This window comes from Silurus aristotelis (assembly GCF_946808225.1).
Source record: "Silurus aristotelis genome assembly, chromosome: 2".
Taxonomy (NCBI): Eukaryota; Metazoa; Chordata; class Actinopteri; order Siluriformes; family Siluridae; genus Silurus; species Silurus aristotelis.
Genome location: NC_139575.1, coordinates 31079133 through 31099043, shown reverse-complemented (window position 1 = coordinate 31099043; position 19911 = coordinate 31079133). Strand labels below are relative to the sequence as shown.

General features: G+C 36.1%; 1 protein-coding gene across 2 annotated transcripts in view; it reads right to left on the bottom strand.

Annotated features, from left to right (window-relative positions):
* Positions 1 to 19536, bottom strand: part of abcc4 (ATP binding cassette subfamily C member 4 (PEL blood group)) — a 48002-nt gene extending 28466 nt beyond the window's left edge. The window contains exons 1-6 of one of the 2 annotated variants that reach the window (XM_083531440.1): positions 19209 to 19536; positions 18378 to 18488; positions 11004 to 11124; positions 8626 to 8850; positions 8403 to 8492; positions 4733 to 4896 (exon numbers count right to left, since the gene is read on the bottom strand). In XM_083531440.1, coding sequence (XP_083387566.1) covers positions 4733 to 4896; positions 8403 to 8492; positions 8626 to 8850; positions 11004 to 11124; positions 18378 to 18488; positions 19209 to 19282 — 785 coding nt within the window. In that variant the 5' untranslated portion in view covers positions 19283 to 19536. The remainder of the gene's footprint in view (positions 1 to 4732; positions 4897 to 8402; positions 8493 to 8625; positions 8851 to 11003; positions 11125 to 18377; positions 18489 to 19208) is intronic. The other variant, XM_083531441.1, reaches the window with a different exon arrangement.
* Between the last annotated feature and the right edge of the window lie 375 nt (positions 19537 to 19911).

The following is a 19911-nucleotide window of genomic DNA, read 5'->3' as shown; positions in this document are numbered from 1 at the left end:
CTTGGTTTAGCATTACACACAGTTTTGCTAAAAGATTGATAATTGAAAAAGCTTCATCCATTTTAACCATTATAAAAACACAGAGCAAAAACAACAAAGAAGTTTGTAGTTCTTTCCTAAAGATATATTGTTGTCTTAATAAATATTTGGACATTTGCTAAGCCTTTGTAATTGTTGTATGTAGTAACTGTCAAACACTGTACATTAAAGTTGAAATTACATAATGTGAAAAAGTGCAGATGTTTAGCTGTAATATGAGAGAAAATATAGACAAATAGGAAAAATAAATAAACAATCATAAATTACACTGTAACACGCAATACAAGCAGTGTTTCCTGACATAAATCTGAAACCAATAGATATCACTAGGTGATATCCAGTGCAAAGAAGCAGCAAGTGAAAGAAATCCTTGACTGTATTCAGGTAAGGTGACTGACTTGGCCATGCGGAATAATCCACACCTTTGCCTCACAAAACCTTCTTGTCACTGTCCATCTGTGATGTCCAATGCATTTCGCAACATCTGGCAATATGACAAAATCTGAAAAGACCATTTCCCCTAGATGTATTCACATATGCACACATACACATTCAGTGTATTTTCATTCAGCAACAGGCCAGACAGAGCTGATCTCACATATGGAAGCTGAAGACTTCAAAAAATTACCAAAGTAGCTATTTGCACAGATGTTCCAACCAAGGGCAGAAAACAGAGCTATAATCAATCATAAAGCTGGTCAGAATATTTGAACTGGCCATACATAGGACTTTTTACATCTACCATCTAGCAACCCCAGTTCTAAAACTAATTTTAGTGTTAACTGATTCTGTTTACCATATCAAGTAAAGGTATTTCATTAAAGAATTACAGTACTGTGAATGCACGTCAACAAAGTGCGAACAAATCAAACCCAAGTGATGACATTGAAATTACAAACGGGGTTTGTTAAAAATTTAAAAACATTTAAAATGAGACTCTAAATATGAAGACAAATTGTTACTATTTAATTTAAGATTGTACACGCTTTCAGCAATAAATGTTGGCAAATGTTCCCTGTCCATCCACCTCTGCTGAACAAACTAGCATGATGCCTCAAATATGAATATAAAAAATACGTATTAACAATTCTGTACACATGTATACATTTTAGTCATAAAATCCTATTGAAAACCTATTAAAAGATCTAATTCATGTACCAGACTTCTTGATTGTTTAGATCAGTAAATGGATTTTGAGCAGAGGTCAGACTTTTAGATCTAGGAAACAGCTCATTACAACAACCACAATACTGGCGGACAGTGTTATTCAAAAACAGAGCTTCTCAGTGTAGAAACTAATGAATATTTTAAATAAAGCCGGTAATCCTGACAAATATATTGGTATACTGTATTCTGGCTCTGTAGTGAATGTCATCATGTGAAAGAGAGTGAACAAACCTCCAAACAAAATGATCAACTTGTGTGCCAAATCCCTTACCTACCATACCCATGTTTCAGATAATACAAGAAGCAATTAAACCCTTCAACTCTACTTTTAGCACCAGCTGTCTACCTATATTTTTGAAACTAGCAGTCATAAAACTCTTAATGAAAAAAATCTGACCTCAATCCTTGTCAGCTGTCCAACTTTTTCCACACCTCCCATTTCTATGCAAGGTCCTAGAAAAGGTTGCAGCACAGTAGTTATGCTCATACCTACTTAGTAATAACATAGATTCATTTAGGATTTATACTAGCACAGAGACAGTGTGGTAAATTACATACTGCTGGCCTTATATGATTATATTATTGTCTCCTGTCTTGTGTTGCTTGAAATTAGTGCTGCTTTTTCTCCTTGACAGACAAAAAAATATTAGAGTAAGGAACCTGTTATCTTCTGGATCAGGTCTTATTAGCTGCTAACTATCAATTTGTTGATGTAAATAACTATTTCTCTTTGCATACTACAGTAAATGTTTGGTGTTCTGCAACGTTCTATTGTAGGCCCACTGCAATTCCTTTATATGCCAACTTTATATGCTAACTCTAAAACAAAGGTATTCACTTTCACTGTTATGCTGATCAATGCAGCTAGAAGTAAGCTTTGTGATTACAAAGCAACTCTGGAAGGGTGTTCTGTTTCATCATGTGCAGCAATAAAAGACCTTGGTGTGCTTAGCTTCAGTCTTTTCATCCGAAGCTCATATAGATGATAAGAGAATGGCCTTCTTTCATCTCGGAAACAAGTTAAGATAAGGAACATAATGACCCTATAACCAGGGCAATTTCTGGCCATTTTAGCACCTTATCCTTGGCACACCCCCTACGATCATCCACCTGTGAAATTTCACCACACAAACTTTCTGCACCTTACAATGTGGAAAGAATTATATTTTGGAAAAAACATTTTATTCTATCGCTAAAACATTTAAAATAATAATTACAAATAACTACACTACAATACTACAGTTACTATAGTAGTATATTAATAAAAAAAGCATGCCTAAATGCATTGCTTGTTATATTTTAGCAGATAAACATGCATGCATTTTATTTATTTTTAATACGCAACAAACTAGGTAAAAGACCAAAACAAAACAAAACCAAACACACAAGGACTGGACAGTAAAATACTGAAAGAAAGTTCTGTGGTCAGATGAGTCTAAATGTGACAACTCAGGCTCTAACAGAAGAACGATGGGTTACAACATGTAATTTCGTGTTCTTTGATAACAGAGTGAGGTGTTTCACAATAGGAATCACTTTGGCTGTGACCAACAACGGAAGCTCCAATGACACCATGTCTGTCTTCACACATAGTTTGACCAGTGACCAGGCTCCGCCTTACCTTTATTACTTAGGTTGACCCCTTCCAACCTCACTGTAGCGAGATTTCTTCTCGTCCCTGTGCAAGGAGGGTAAAGATGTTGGTGAAATACCTCACTCTGTTATCAAAGCTAAACTAGGGACTACGTTAAGTAACCCATCGTTCCTTTTCTAACTTCGCTTGGTATTTCACAATGGGAGATAAAGACCACACACGGATTGCACATGTTCCTGCTTTGCACAATTACATGGGCTCTGACCTTCTTGTGTCGACTTGCATCAACTGATGCAACTGAAGGGAGCGTATGCCTCCCTGCCGATTAATGTAAGCGACCACTCTGGAATTGTCGATTTTTACTCTGAAGTCTCGCCTTGACACATGAAGCCCTTAGTTGGATTGATGCCACTAATTTCCCTACCATAATTATTCAATATTCGATAGGTTAAAGAGAATAGCTCACCTTGACGCGGACACTATTCTGAATTTCGCGATGTCACTCAACACGAACCTGTACGTAATACAGCCCGCTTGTTGACCAGTTTAGCAAAAACCAGCAGAAACTGGATGTGCTGGAAAAGCTTGACAAAAAAATTCTCATCCACATACCCACATCACAATGCCTGTCTGTCTATAACTGCAATTAGTTATACTAATTTATGGCATAAGAATTTAGAATATTTATCAGCATAAGGCCCTGCAATAACGCAATGCAGAAAAACTAGTTCATGCATTTGTTACCTCAAGATTAACATAATGCCATAAAGTCTGAATGTTCCAACAAGTGCATAAACAAGCTCCAGTTAATCTAGAAAACAGCAGCCAGAATTCCTACTAAAGCACTGAATGGACTTGTGCAGCAATACCTCAGCCACTTTTTAGTAATTTATGATCAGTTATGCCTTACTGAATCAGAATTTGTTGGTTATTGGTACCTTGAAAAGTGAGGGTTACAACAAAGTGTACAGCTTCTCTGACAAAGACCCACAGTTATTGAACAGCCTTACATTTGTTTTCAGGACTCAACCACAGATAACACTGTTTATGTCTAGGTGAAAAAATATATTTGCTTTTTTAAATGTTTTTCTTTCCTTCGGTAAAAGAGCAGACCTAGAGGTTTTCTGGGAGAAGTGTGTTTTGGTAAACTGGGATCTTTGCATGCTGTCACGCCAGTATTATACATCATGGGTTCACTCAGGTTTGTCGACAATAAAGCACAATGTACCATAGCACGCTCAATTCCCTCTTGCTTTCTGGATCTCTCATTTAGTAATGCTTTCATAGGTAGGCTTGCTGGAGATTCCATTTCCTGACATTTACATCCTGACCTGTAGTTGTTACAACTTACAACCAGGTACCTTTTGTTTGAACCAGTCATTTTTTTTTTTGACTGCATTTGTTGTTGAGTATAAACCAATATGAAGACTACAGTGCAGTCTATAGGAGATAAGCAAACAATTTTCTGAAGTTATAAAAAGAGTCAGTGCACAAGATTTGGCCATAGGGCAGCCAAGTGAAACAATAGCAGTTGAGAAACATCATTTGTTTAACAACATCTCACCTTTTAAGTGCAGAAAGCCAGGAAAAATTCATACCACTTGATGTACACCACTCATCAGCAGTATTAATCAGAATATGGGTTTGAAATTCACAATAAAATACAGTGATGTGCTGCAGCTTTTTTTTAATGGACTAATTCAACTCAAACCTTTACCAAAGTAATATAAAGAACAATGTGTTGGTTGAATCTACTTGTAAGCCAAAACACGCATGCTCACTGGTCAAACTTTTATTCATCCATAAAACCACAATTAAATACATAATGATACAGTCTTGTATCTAATCTCTATTTGGTGGTTATGCCTTGCTATCTCAGATCAACATTTCTCTTTACTTACTATGTAGAAAAGTGTGCTTGTGTTTACGAACCTGAATTTAGAGAAAAGTTTTCCAAACATGGACTGCAGTGGCAGCAGAAAAAGGAGCACTGCCATACCCGCTAGGCATGAAGGTCCAATCTCCTGCCACAAAAGTCCAACAACAGCTGCAGCTTGAAGTGGCCCCACCCATAGAAAGTGCAAAAAAATTGTCACCTGAAAAAGAAGTGTACATTAATTAGACTTAGTAGACAAGATAGTAGACAGCCATGAGGCATATTAAGTATGGCAGCACAATTAAAGAAAGAAAAAGTTTTATGTAAGCATGATTAGGAAGAAGTGTCTACAAACAGAATATTGCAGGACAAGTTTGATTTTTTTAAAGATACATCCAAACAACCTACTAAACTTCCTGAGCAATATCCTTTGGACTAATGAGACCAATGTTGTTGTTTGGTCTTCATGCATAGCACCATTTCTGGCAAAATTTGTACGCACTGAATCAGTACAAAAACTTTAAATCCACTGTGAATCATGTTGGTTCAGGGTGATGATTTGGGCTTGTTTTGCATCCACAAGACCTATGGAAATTGTAGTCTTCCAAACCACATTGAAGTCCACTTTACACCAGAATATTCTTGAGATAAGTGTAAGACCATCTGTCCAGCAGCTTCAGCTGTTCTAGAATTAAGTCGTGCAACAGGACCTTGAATCCAGCCATACTAGCAAATCAACCTTCTGAATGGTTGAAGACAACGTTGGTATGGTCAAGTCAAAGCCCAGATTCAGTAGTGGAACCTTGTTATAGCTGTGCATAAACAAACATCCTCAAATATTGCTTCAGTTCATAAAGAGAGAGCCACATTTATTGTTGCTAAAGGTGGTTCTATGTTTGACATATTCCTTCCTACCAGGTAAAAAAAAAAACACATATGGCAACCTGCATAAGGGAAAAAAATTTTTATCATCTGAGTAAATTTGTTTGTTAGCTTTAACCCCCCACCAAATGATTGTGATTGCCACAATCTTACAGGCATCTAAACCAAATTCAGATTTTATTAGCTTGTCATGGGGACGTCTGTAATAACTTTTCATGTGTATCCTAAGCAATAAAACTCGCATCTGAACATCAACAGAATTACCACAGAAGAAGCAGGTTTGTGGTCGTTGTATTTATTCAGGGTTTTTTTTTAATATCTATTTGAACACATTTAAATCATTTGCTCATATGATCTTAAAGGTAAAGGCAATAAAAAATAGCTTTCCAAGGTAGCATGTAAAACTGAGATTTTTATCACACAGGCCTATGTGAAATGCTTCTAAAGCATTTCATATACATGTACAAATTAATTGCATGTCAGTCTAAGATTATGGATAAAAGATGTCAAAGTGAAAGTGACTGTGAACTGAACTGAATATCTGAGCAAAGTTATTAAATATTGTGAAAAGCCTGTGGAGAGCTACACTTAGTGGTGTATTCAAATTGAAGCAAAGGGGGAAAAAAAAGGTAATGCCACCTGATTCAAACAAATTATATTTAAACTTTTGACCCATCTAGAGTCTGACATAGAGTGGCAGCTTGGTGATACCGGTGCTTGAACCCCTGACATTCCAATCAGTAACCCTGTCTGGGTGCTCCATGAATGTAGAATGCAGAGTCCTTTCTAGAAGTTGTGACCCTATCTTATTCACGCTGCACTGACTCAAGAGTTTCAAAATTAGATCTGATCGATTCCAGGTACACAGAATACTTACACAAACCACTATATTCTAAAAGCTGAAATAATCAAAGGTGTTATGAGGAAAAACCTTAAAAAACAAGCACAAGCCCATAAGACAAACCAGATTATTACTGCACCAAGCACACATTAAAACGCCAAAAACAGCAACATTGTCATGGATTATTTTGGTTCTGTTGAACCAGCACAAGGAATTTCCACAAAAAGTATCAGCGGCTGACAGTAAAGCACTTGCTCATGCTTTCAAATGTAGCCATTCATGACTCACAGCCTTAATTGCACAATTCTGATATTTTTGAGATTAGATATTTTTTTGCTCACGTTTGTTTGTATGGTAATGTGCACATCAAAAATCAGAATGAAGAAATAGTATAATTTCTGCAGCTTTAACTGTGGCATGGATTTTGTTACCAGATGGGCTTTTTTTTGTTTTTTTTATTAATAGAATTTTAGAATCTGCTGCTTCCCCATATTTTTTTTTTTATATATTATTTTTCACACATACCAGTCTTCAGAGTAGTTTGCATACAATGGAAAACAAAAAAATAACTGAGTGAGTGACCATTGAAGATAGAAATGGCTCTTCAGATCTGAGATTCTCAATCTTGTTTGTCTGACTTTCCAAATCTGTATCAATTCTATATCTCCGATTCGTTGCAACGAGCTCAGTCCCCAATGAAGTGTCTGCCTGTTGATCTTGTTTTTCTCTTAAATATCTACATGACATTATTGATGAGAAATTTTTTATTAAAAAAATGCAATAATGATTCAAATTAACTGAACTAAATGTGAAAAATGCTCAGAACTAGTATGAGTTCAAATTATAATTGTAAAAAGAGTTTTAATCCCAGCACCACCAAACTACCTCGAGCAAGACCCTAAAGCCTTGAATCCTCAGTGAAAAGTATTATTAAATATTCAGATAAATATAATTGTGGCTTTTTAAAATTAGGCTTCTGGGCTTCTGCCAAATGCCATACATGTACAGTAAATGTAAAATGTAAATAAGTAAGCAAGGTATTTTTTTTTTTTTAACTGTAAGCAAAACTAAATAAAATTTTCCTCAGACAACAATTAGGATTAGCATTTAAACATAAAAATGGACTTTAAAATTCTGAAGTTTAAATAGAAGAACTAGAAATACATAAACTGTACACTGTACCAATAAGATTACACATGTATGATGCCTTGATTACTGAAATGTGTACTGAGATGTAATATTGCACATCGAATAAAACCCACTGGAGATTGTATATTGCAGTCTCTAATGGTAATAATAGCTTAGTGTAAAATGTTCCTTAGAAGCTATAAATGGCCTGTGGAATTACTGATTTGAACGGGGGGGGGACGACGACTCATTGGCCTTTCCAGATGGTAAGGGGACAAACATTCTGTGCCCTGGATGAATGGATTCTGATGATGTTGCATGCCTTTGTTTGCAGTCAGTTAGCATATACAGAGTCAGTGCTATGATGCGATGTGCTGATTTAACTACCGGTACCTAAAAACAAGTGCTTGAAGATCTCCCCAGTGCAGATAGCATATTACATACAGTATGCAAGTATTCTCTTTATAAAGCCTGTGGTAGAAATTTACAAAAAGTTGTGTAGGCATTCTGGCCATTTAAGTTATGTTCCATCTCTGTAGACCTGAATAGCACAGCAGTCAGACTGTTCACAAAGCTCATTATTTTTTGATGATTAAAAAAGTTCATTGTAGTCTTTCATGCTAATTTCAAGTCTGTAACAGTGACAGATTGTCTGCATGATCAGTTTAGAAGAAGAAAAAGATGAGGACAAATTAAAACAACAATATTCCAAGAAATTGGAATCCAACTACTGTATAATTACCAGTTAGCCCAGTTTAGATCAATTTAGACCAATTTAGATTGAAAGAGTGCTTCAAGAGTGGAAAGGGGAAGAATGTTAGCATTAAATAGCAAATTAAAATAATTAAGAGATGCCAGTTCGCAAAGTCACATACCTCTTCAAATTTTTGGACATCATTTGATAACAGGTTGACAGTCTGCCCTGTGGTGGTCTTTCCCATAGCGACACTATTAAGGCACAATGACTGGGAGAAAACATTTTTAACATTATGTTTAAATAATACATTTAAATATGAGGACTAATCATTAAAAAAAGAGGACTGAATTTTTATTTATTTTCTTTTTGTGGTGAATGTGTAACTCAGTACAAAAACAGACCTTCTTGTAAATCATGTGGCACATGGCAATGCGAAATCTCATGCCAGCTCTTTGGACATGGAAGAAATAAAGGTGGTGCATTAAAGCAAGGCCCAGTGTGGAGATAGACACCCCAGCAGCATAGCCATAGGCCTCATACAGTGCATCCATGTTACTGGGATCATAGCTCTCAAAGTATCGAATAAGCTTGCCCAGAAACACTGGTTGCACCAACTTAATACATTCCTGAAAAGAAGGAGACAGAACAGCTAAATACATCAATAACTTTTGAACCCATTACTCATGATTTGTAATACCTGATAACGCTTTACCAAATAAAAAATGTCAATGTCGAGGCTTAAAATGACAGAGCATACACTCGGGTCTGTAAACATTTGTCCACTGGTCCATATAACCTTTTTATATTGTCTACCACAGTGCATTGGAGTTGAAATTATAGATAAATAATTCTTATTCACATCCAAATCAGGTAAACGGTGCAGAAACTACAGCACTATACACATATAGACAGCCAGCCACACCCCAAACCTCTTTTAAGCAATTAAATAGTTGATTATGTAGCTATTTGGTGTGATATTTCATGATAATTTCACTTGGATAAAAAGTCTGAAATCTCCTTTAAAATTGCAGGATTCTTTTGATATACAATACACTGCCGAATGTTTTTGGACACCTGACCAATCACACCTATATTGTGGTTGTTGAACATGCTATTACGGATTTAGAATTCCATTTGTTGATTAATTGATAGATACATACATAGCTAGGCTAGACATTATATATACACTATATTGCCAAAAGTATTGGTTTGTCTGCCCTCATATGCAAATGAACATGATCTGATTCTTCATCCATAGGATTTAATATGATGTTGGCCCTTTGCAGCTATAACAGCTTCAACTCTTCTGGAAAGGCTTTCCACAAGATTTAGGAGAGTGTTTATGGGAACCAGTCTTCCAGAAGTGCATTTGTGACACTGATGTTGGACGAGAAGGCCTGGATCGCAGTCACCGCTCTAATTCATCCCAAAGGTGTTCTATCGGTTTGAGGTCAGGACTCTGTGCAGGCCAGTCAAATTCTTCCACACCAAACTCACCAATTCATGTCTTAATGGACCTTTCTTTGTCATGTCATGTTGGAACAGGAACGGGCCGTCCCCAAACTGTTCCCACAAAGTTGGAACCATGAAATTGTCCAAAATGTCTTGGTATGCTGAAGCATTAAGAGTTCTTTCACTGGAACTAAGGGGCCGAACCCAACTCCTAAAAAACAACCCCAACATCATAATCAACCACAATGTAGTCAGACAAGTGTCAATCTCCAGGACACCGCTAAACCCAAACTCGTCCATCGGATTGCCAGACAGTAAAGCGTGATTCGTCACTCCAGAGAACACGTGTCCACTGCTCTAAAGTCCAATGGTGGCGTGCTTCACACCACTGCATCCGATGCTTTGCGATGCGCTTCGTGATGTAAGGCTTGGATGTAGCTGCTCCACCATGGAAACCCATTCCATGAAGCTTTCTATGCACTGTTCTTGAGCTGATCTGAAGGCCACATGAAGTTTGGAGGTCTGTAGCTTTTGACTCTGCAGAAAGTTAGCGACCTCTTTGCACTATGTGTTTCAGCATTCGCTCACCTGCTCTGTGAATATTTAGTATTAAGGAAATTAATACTAAAGAATTAAAGCATGATTGTATAAGCATTAACTTATCTAGTAACCATTGTATGCAAGCATTAACTCTGGTAAAACACCATCTGCTTGTAAAACAGCACATTTACCAACCAAAATTGATTTGTTAATTTTAATCCACATTTCCTTGCAAATCTTCCAAAATTGAATAGATCTTGGATCAAAATGTTGATCATATTTTGAAGCCATTGTTGACTTTGAAAGTAAAGATTTTGTCATCTTCAATTGGGTATTAGATGCCTGCCTTTGTGTCAAAAGAAATGAGTATATTATATTACATGATGAGATTAGTATTGCAAAGTTTAGGTAGGCATTGACTGCGAAAAATTTGAAATGATAGCATAACATAGTATAATAAAATAATATGGAAAACATAAAATATAATGTAATTTCAACACTGTTTAACTGATTTGGATGCAATCATCCTCAAACTAAAGCTTCAGACTTTATTAACCTTATATAGCTCCCCTCCACCATTTGAGTTCCTTTTAATTATAGAATTTCCACTTCAATATGTCTAATAAGCAGCTAAAATAACAATAATGACATTTGTCAATGCACAAATATTTACAGACCCGAATGCTTGTTGAAAAACTGTATTAGAGCAAATGAATGGCTCATACACTGAAGTCAACCTTGGCCAAAACTTGTGCTTCCTTACGCTTTGAAAGAAATCTCTGTGTACCTCAATAAAGGTGAATATACCCAAGAGGGTATATGGCTTCCAATAACACTTGATAATGGCTTTGGTAAGTTTAGGAGTTCTGAGATCTTTAGCTGCCGTCTCCACTTCATGGTCCCAATAGCTGAGAAAAAAAAAATCATATTATTCTTATGCCTTATGTTTAAACAGTATGTCTTTTAGACCTATGTATTTGCCTGTATTTCAAAAATCAATGTAATAAAAAAAAAAAAAAAACTTTTAAAGATTTGTGCATTACATTAGGTTGTGAACTTGACAGTGAATTTAACTTCCCTTTTTAGTGAATGTAACTGTAAAACATCTATTTTTTTTTTATTTGCTTTTCCTCATTTAATAAAAACAAAAAGTCTGAAATTTTTTTACTGCATACAGTACTGTCCTATTACCCTTTATCTTCATATACAGTATACAGTACGACACAGTCACATTACATTATAGAAAGTCTACTTGTTTATGAAAGAAAAAAAAGAGATTCAGCAGAAATAAAACATCCTAAACAGCTACTGCAGGCAAATCACTCCTTCTATAAAGCACCCCTGGTTCTATGCCAATATCATAAGCACATCAAGGCAGAAATTTGAGTTAAACCAAAGGCAAGTTAAAGTCTGGAGGTGAAGGTGAAACGATCATTTTAAACCCTTGTGGGTTCAACTGAATATCCACACAATCCTTAAAGTAAAACTTTTTCTTTTTCACACCCCCACTTACAAGTGATACAGGACTAAGACTAAAACCTAAAAAATGGAAAGTGAACTAGCAGTTTAGTTTTGTCTTGAGCAACAGAAACTAAGAAAAGGAAGTTAATAGTGGTCTGTTCTTATTCACAAGGTCAATATTCAGTGTCAGACACAGGCCTCAACTCTTAAGCAACTATGCTGTAAAGCACTAAATGCAACTAGGAACTTGACTTTCAACCATAGGATTTGGGAAGCTTTGGGAATTTACTCTATTTGGTAAAATATTGCTCTTGCAAGTTGTAATATTACATAACACTGGCTGAATTTTTTCTATTATACAAAAATACTATGCATGTCTTTATAAGTCACAGTATTGCTAAACTGTAATGACACTTTTGGTGAACTGGCATGCTGATTTAGTACCAACACGTCTAACACGGTCACAGTCATTTCCATTGAGTTACATATTGACTATAAAAAATAAAACTTTATTGTAAAGGTAACATGACTGTCACAGGCCCAGAGTACAATGTAAAATAGTAAAAAAAAATCTCTGTAAAATCAAAAAGATTATGCTTTTAACAAGCTAAGTTAATTTAGTGCTTTACAGCATAGTTGCTTAAGAGTTGAGGCCTGTGTCTGACACTGAATATTGACCTTGTGAATAAGAACAGACCACTATTAACTTCCTTTTCTTAGTTTCTTTGGCCCACGTGGTGCCCTAGTTTGCATCCCGTGCTGTGCATGCCCAGATCGACAGAAAGCTGTAAAATAAAAACTAAACAGTCGAAATGAAACACAGAAACCAGCCCTTCTGATACTAACATGCATGCCATGATCAAGGCCACAGAGATCACACTTTTCCTTCATTCTGAAGAAACAGAAGCTCTTTACGCATGTGCATAATTCATGATTTTGTAGGGTAAATGTCAGATCAATTAAATAACATTGTTTATGTAGGCAGAATATCCTTAGCATTAGCTATTGTATATGATCAGCAGTGACTGAATTACATTGCCTGGCCAAAAAGTGTTATATAATATTTTGATGCATCGCCATCACGGCACACAGTTGTTCTGACATTGTTTTAGCAAATTATGTTAATTTCCAACCAGTTTTGTATTGAGAATGGGAGCAGCAAACTACTCCACAAATAGTTTCTATGGGCTGCAAGTCTGGACTCTGTGGTGGACATTTTATTTATTCATGAAAATGATTCCAATCTCTGTACACTGCCTCCAAAACACTCTACCTTGCCAATGCTTCCTGCGCTTCTTGTCCTACCCTGACATACCCGTTGCTTTGGAACAGGGTCAACTTGGACTCATCAGACCACATGTTCTATTGCACTGCATGTGTGTATATACTGTAAGGCAGCAACAACTAATTGATAAAATCAATTATAATCAATATCGATTAGTTGGGCTGCTAAACTTTCGGTCTAGCGTGAGGGTTAGATAACACAGCCATTAACTTACAGTACACACTACAACACTTATCTGTTTTCAAACGTGATTTACTGTGGCCTTATTCCGTTTCCATATGTTTGTATATTTAATCTATGCATATAACATTTAATTATTGCACAAAATGTATTTAATTATATATTCTAAATGCTTATATCTTCACAAATGAACAAAATGTGTACAAAAATGTTTACTATATTTTATATAGATTTTTTTAAGCATGGTTGTCAACTGATCAGCAAAATACAGTACAAATTTTGATTTACACAAATTGCTTCACCATGCATACTCAAATGCTGTTTGCATGAATGAATTTGTTCAAAGGAGAAATCCCCCATGCCCTCCCTAACAAGCTGCTACTATAAGCTTTGAAATGTCAACATTAAAAACTCAATATGTGGCTTTTGCATTTTTAAGTACACTTTTATACATACATATGCTGAACCCTGAATTGGGGTTTAATATAGTTATAATTAGCAAAACATCCAATTAAAAATATATCTTTTATCTGATTAATCGAAAAACATAATTAAAATAATAATAATCGTCCGAATTAAAAAATTATCAAAATTAACGTTAGTTGCAGCCCAATTATACGGTGACTTTCACTATTGAACATAAGGTTTATATAATGGGTTAAAATGGCAGGTTTTTGTGAATCATGTCTGATCCTTTTCCACCTTTATTGTAAAATCGCAACCTAAATATAAGAATAAGAATTATATATAATATAAGAAAAATTTTTAGAGGGTAAATATACATAAATATATTTTAACTAGATTGTTTAAAAGATTTTGGAAGATGAGAGGATGCCTGAGGAATGGAGAAGGAGTTTGCTGGTACCGGTTTTTGATAAGGGGAGTGCAGACCTGCAGTAACTACAGGGGAATAAAAATGATCAGTCACACCATGAAGTTAAAAAGATGAGGGAAGAGGTGAGTCACTCGGTTTGGCACATTTTTGACTTTTTATTTTTGCAACTCTTCCTGGCAAAAGCATCCTATTTCTATCAGATTGGCTGGGCTTCTCTTAAGCACATCGCACTCAGGTCAATCCACAGATTTTCAAATGGATTTATATCTGAACCTTGATTGTGTTTTGTTGTAGACAGATTTTGGAAGATGTGCCTTGAGTCGTCATCAGTCTGAAAGGTGAAATTCCTATTCATTGTAAAAGTGTTTTAGCAGAAAGGTTTTGTGCCAAAATTGACTGCTATTTGGAGCTATGAATAAAGCAGTTCTAGCTAAGAATGGGAAAGAGAAAGCACCAAACATATCATTTGGAATTATGGCAAAAATGTTCAGACTATAGCACATTATTCCCTGTTTTTGAAAGATGTTGTATTTTAGCAAGGCTTGGATGATTTTTTGCTTAATAAAAAAAAGTCCATAGCCTAGACATCTAAAGAATTCAGACGATTGTTGTCAGATGTAGAGACCAACCAGTACTTGGCAGAAATTGCTGCAAATCTTTCAAAGTTGCTGTAGGCCTCTTAGCAGCCTCCCTGGTCAGTTTGTTCCTGGTCTTCTTATACATTTTGAGGGGGCCTCCTATTTTATTGATAACTATTGTGGCAGATTTTCTCTTCTTGGTTACTGTCTTTACAAGGTTCCATGGTATATTGAATGTTTTGGACAATGTTTGTAAGCCTCTCCTAAATTATATTATTAACAATAAGATCTAATACCTGATTTGGTATTCAAACTAAGTTTAATGTTATTAGTTGATTCTGAACACTACTACATTCTTGATTCTAAGAGGGTGTGAACAAAAGGGTGAACGTAATTTTTTTTGTTTTCACTAAAATGAATATTGTTTTTTTATTTTAATATTTAGGTTGCAATTTTATAATAATGGTGGGGAAAATTCTGTCATAATATATTTAATTTACGTCTATTACAACAACCTGCCATTTTAACAGGGCTGTGTAGACTTGTGTAGAGTTGTGTAGACTGTGTAGAGTTCTACTGTCAAATTTTTATATTATGACTTCAACAAGAAATGCAATGTTTCAAGATTTTCCTGTCCACATTTTTTTCCATACTCAAGTTCATCATTATCCTAAAAAGTTTTATTAATGTGTTGGAAAGTTCTTATCCCAGCTCCAGTGGTAATTCAGCAATACCTTTAGATGTTTTCTTTGCATGAGGTAGGCTAATAATCTTCCTTTTCTGAAACACAGTAACTTCTTTTATATGACCTCCCAACATTGTTGGTAAAGAAATAAAAAAGCTATACACACTACAACAATTAGAGTTAGAGTTATTAGAGTATTTGCACATTTACATACAGAGATTATATGTATTTTGTATTATTCCTGTATCAGTCCTGGGGATTCCCCTGGACACTGCACAGGAGGTGGGAGAAAGGAGGATGGTTGCTAATCATCATTGCTGAAGAAAGACTCTCACCCCCTGTATGAAACATCCTAAGATACAGAAGGTCTTTTCTCCCTGCTGCTAATCGACTATACAATCAGAGTGTTCCCACTGTGGGTCGAATAAATATATATCTTATCCTTTTATTTTTAGGAGACTTTTTTATTAGCAATATGATTTTTCCCATTATTTGCATACAACACTTTCTAGGATACACTGAAGAGTCAGGTGTATATTGAGAAGAGCAAAGTACACATCCACCCTTTATCATTTATAAAATTGCTGATGCCGTATTAATGCTTTCCTTACAGTTCATAAAAAGAAAAAGTTCAGGTTTGTTCTTTGTTTAAAATGGATGAAAATGTAACTTCAATTCAAGACTGTATCCATTGGATAGGTCTTATAATTATTTCAATAGACAATATATACTGTACACATCTTTTATTTCCTTTTTTTATTTGTATTTTCTTAAGACATCTTGAACTTTTCCTTTTCTTTTCATCATTCTTTCCAAAAGTTTTTATTTTCTGCCACTTACATTAGGGTTATGCATTAAAAACAGTCACCTATGTGACCACCTACATACATCAAGGGAAAAAGTGAGTCTACCCTCCTTTAATTTCAGGTATTTATCTGGGCCTTAATAAAAATTGTATAACTCCAACCAACTTCTATAACCAAACAAAACGTTTTACTAGAGATATTAAATCTGGAATATTCAAATCTGGTGTGCGTATGTGCGTTCTGTTATTGTTATATCACAGCAAAAACGATGAACACATCCGATTTGAAAATGGATCAGCTACTGCTGCTCATCATAAAGGGTAGGGTTAAATGGGCCATATTATCTCCAAACAATATTAAATTTACAAATTGACAAGTTGCATGTATTAAGTGAGTTAGCAATAAAGAAACACCCAAGATCTACAATATATGAGAAACATGTGGAAGAGTTATTAGGGAAAAGCATCTCACAAAGTGGAATATAGCAGCACAACTTAGGTATGCAAAACTGCATCTGAGCAAACCACAAATGTTCTGGAACAATATCCTTTGAGCAGATGCAACCCAGGTAGAGATATTTGTTTATCATGAACAGCACCAAATTTGAAGCAAATACAGCGTATCACTACAATCACATCAAAACAACTGTCAGACATGGGACACGTACTTTATTAATAGACATATGTTAAATTATTTGTCCAGCAGCTTCAGTGGGGCTTACATTTGGGACATGCAACAGGACAATAATCCACAAACACCAGCAAATCAAGATTTGAGTGGCTAAACAAGAAATAACAAAGGTCTTGACCTCAAACCCATTAAGAATCTTTGACGAGTATGTAAAAATGTGAGAGACGTATATTTCCTTACAGAAATTTATATTTCAGGTTATTATTGCTAAAAGTGGTTTTACATGTTTCTGAATTACATTTTGTACTTATTTTTCTTACCTTGTTACACAATTTGGCATACTTTTGTAGTAAAATACAGTACCACATAGAGAGGTTGCTTTGTTTATAAAAAAAAGACATTAAGATAAACAACTATATACACTAATATATATACAGTGGTGTGAAAAGTGTTTGCTGATTTCTTTTTTTTTTGTTGCATGTTTTTTACACTTTAATGTTTCAGATCATCAAACTAATTAAAATATTAGTAAAATATAACACGTGAACACAACATGCAGTATTTAAATTAAGGTTTTTATTATTGAGGGAAAACAAAATCCAAAACTACATGGCCCTGTGTGAAAAAGTGTTTGCCCCCCTGTTAAAACTGTGGTTTATTACACCCGAGTTAAATTTCTCTAGCCACACCCAGGCCTGATTTCTGCCACACCTGTTCACAATCAAGAAATCTCTTAAATAGGACCTGCCTGACAAAGTGAAGAAAAAGAACATTATACCAACAGTAAAATATGGTGGTGGTAGTGTGATGGTCTGGGTCTGTTTTGCTGCTCCAGGGCCTGGAAGACTTGCTGTGATAAATGTAACCATGAATTCCACTGTTTACCAAAAAATCCTGAAGGAGAATGTCCAGCCATCTGATCGTGACCACAAGCTGTAGCGAACGTGGGTTCTGATCAAATACACATCACCAAGTCCATCTCTGAATGGCTGAAGAAAAACTAAATAAAGACTTTGGAGTGGCCTAGTCAAAGTCCTGACCTGAATCCTATTGAGATGCTGTGGCATGACCTTAAAAAGACGGTTCATGCTCGAAAACCTTTCAATGTGGCTGAATTACAACAATTCTGCATAGATGAGTGGAACAAAACTCCTCCACAGCGCTGTAACAGACCCATCGCAGGTTATCGCAAACACTTTTTCACACAGGGTCATGTAGTTTTGAATTTTGTTTTCCCTCAATAATAAAAACCTTCATTTAAAAACTGCATGTTGTGTTCACTTGTGTTATCTTTCACTAATATATAAATTAGTTTGATGATCTGAAACATTAGTGTCACAAACATGCAAAAAATACGAAAACACTTTCACACCACCGTACATACATTGAGAAGTAAACACTAAAATATCATGTGAGAATAGAAAAAGAGAAAATGAGCATAAGGATAAGAAGATATATTTCATTGGCAAGCTGACAGCACAAGTTGCATGGCTTTAGGAACTGCTGCTGCAGATAAACATGTAGGAGCATGCGGCATGAATATACGAGTTGATACTTAACCTGAAAAGACAATCTCATAACGGTGGCCTGTTCAGTAAACAAGAAACGCCTGTCACACATGGATCAACTCGTCAAGGGTTGAATCTTGAATGACCTGTACTTGATGTTTGCATGGTACACAGAGTTAGGTTTCTGACATACCCCTGAAGTTCTTCCCCGAGTCTCTTGGAGCCATCTGAAGGGAGCAACTTGTACATGTCATCTTCCTCGAGTCTTCGTCTGTATCCGATGCGAAACAGGGGATTTAACCAACTGAGCAAAAGGACAAAAGACAGGAAAGTACATTATGCGCCAAATATTTTTAACCTTGGACTTGGACAAACAAGTGTAAATGTAAGAAAACACATTCAACAAAACCTGGGAGCAATTAAAGAGCCACAAACCGAACAGGAAATTAACTCAGACCTTGGCTCTATTCAAAAGCTTCTGTATACCCGGGATTCCTTTGATACCAAAGACTGAAAGGAAACGGGTGTGTTTCGGTTAGGTCTTAATATTCCTGGCCAAAGAAAATATGTGGACAATAGTTAACAGTTCCGATTCCCGACTTTGGGAGCTCACCGCATGTGACAAGTCATAGGTCAAATCACCTAGAAATAGGAAACTGCACATGGGTCCTTCTGACTCACAATGCAGTGAAACTGTGGGTTAGCGCGTGTTTAAAGCGCAAAAGTTCAGATATCAAAATAAAAATAAGCTCTTTCTCATAAAGTCTTGCTGGGACATAGATGTTATTACACCTCCGAGTTTCTCATTTAAATCAATATCACCAGCAGTGAACTGAAACGAAAAGCCCGGAGCGCTTCCCCTCCATCTGTCTAAACCCAGAAGCACAACCTGCTACTTCCATCGCCTCTAAACTAATCCGGCTAGTTCGCCGGCTAGCTACAGTATTTAGGCTGCTAACTAGACCTCCACCAGGCAGAGGCGAGTTACACGAGTCAAGTGTTAGCGGTGTATTACTGTACTTACCAGAAAAGTATCTTAGAAAATATATTCGCCGAAGCAGCCGGATTCGTCCTCGCATCTTTACCTATCGGCTCCATAAACGGCTTGAAATTACTTTTTTTTTGTATTCGGCTTTGATCGAGACTTGTAGCTAAGTACCACACCGCTTAGTCAGGGAAATAAAACAACAGCAACCTCAGCTCTTGTGTAACTTCTGTAACAAGCACATGAGAGCAGCCAGATGACCGCCAAAGAGACTCCGGTAAGCTCCAGTAAACGCCCAGTTTAGCCATGACGGCGGCGCAGCCATTGGTTACGAGAGTTCCCTAAACGGAGGAGCATCCCGGGGTTAGGTACAGAAGTACAGCAGGGGAACAACATACAGCAGAGGAACACGTGTAATGATCTCTCTCTCTCTCTCTCTCTCTCTCTCTCTCTCTCTCTCTCTCTCATATATATATATATATATATATATATATATATATATATATATATGAGAGAGAGAGAGAGAGAGAGAGAGAGAGAGAGAGAGAGAGAGAGATCATTACACGTGTTCCTCTGCTGTATGTTGTTCCCCTGCTGTACTTCTGTACCTAACCCCGGGATGCTCCTCCGTTTAGGGAACTCTCGTAACCAATGGCTATATATATATATATATATATATATATATATATGAGAGAGAGAGAGAGAGAGAGAGAGAGAGAGAGAGAGAGAGAGAGAATATATA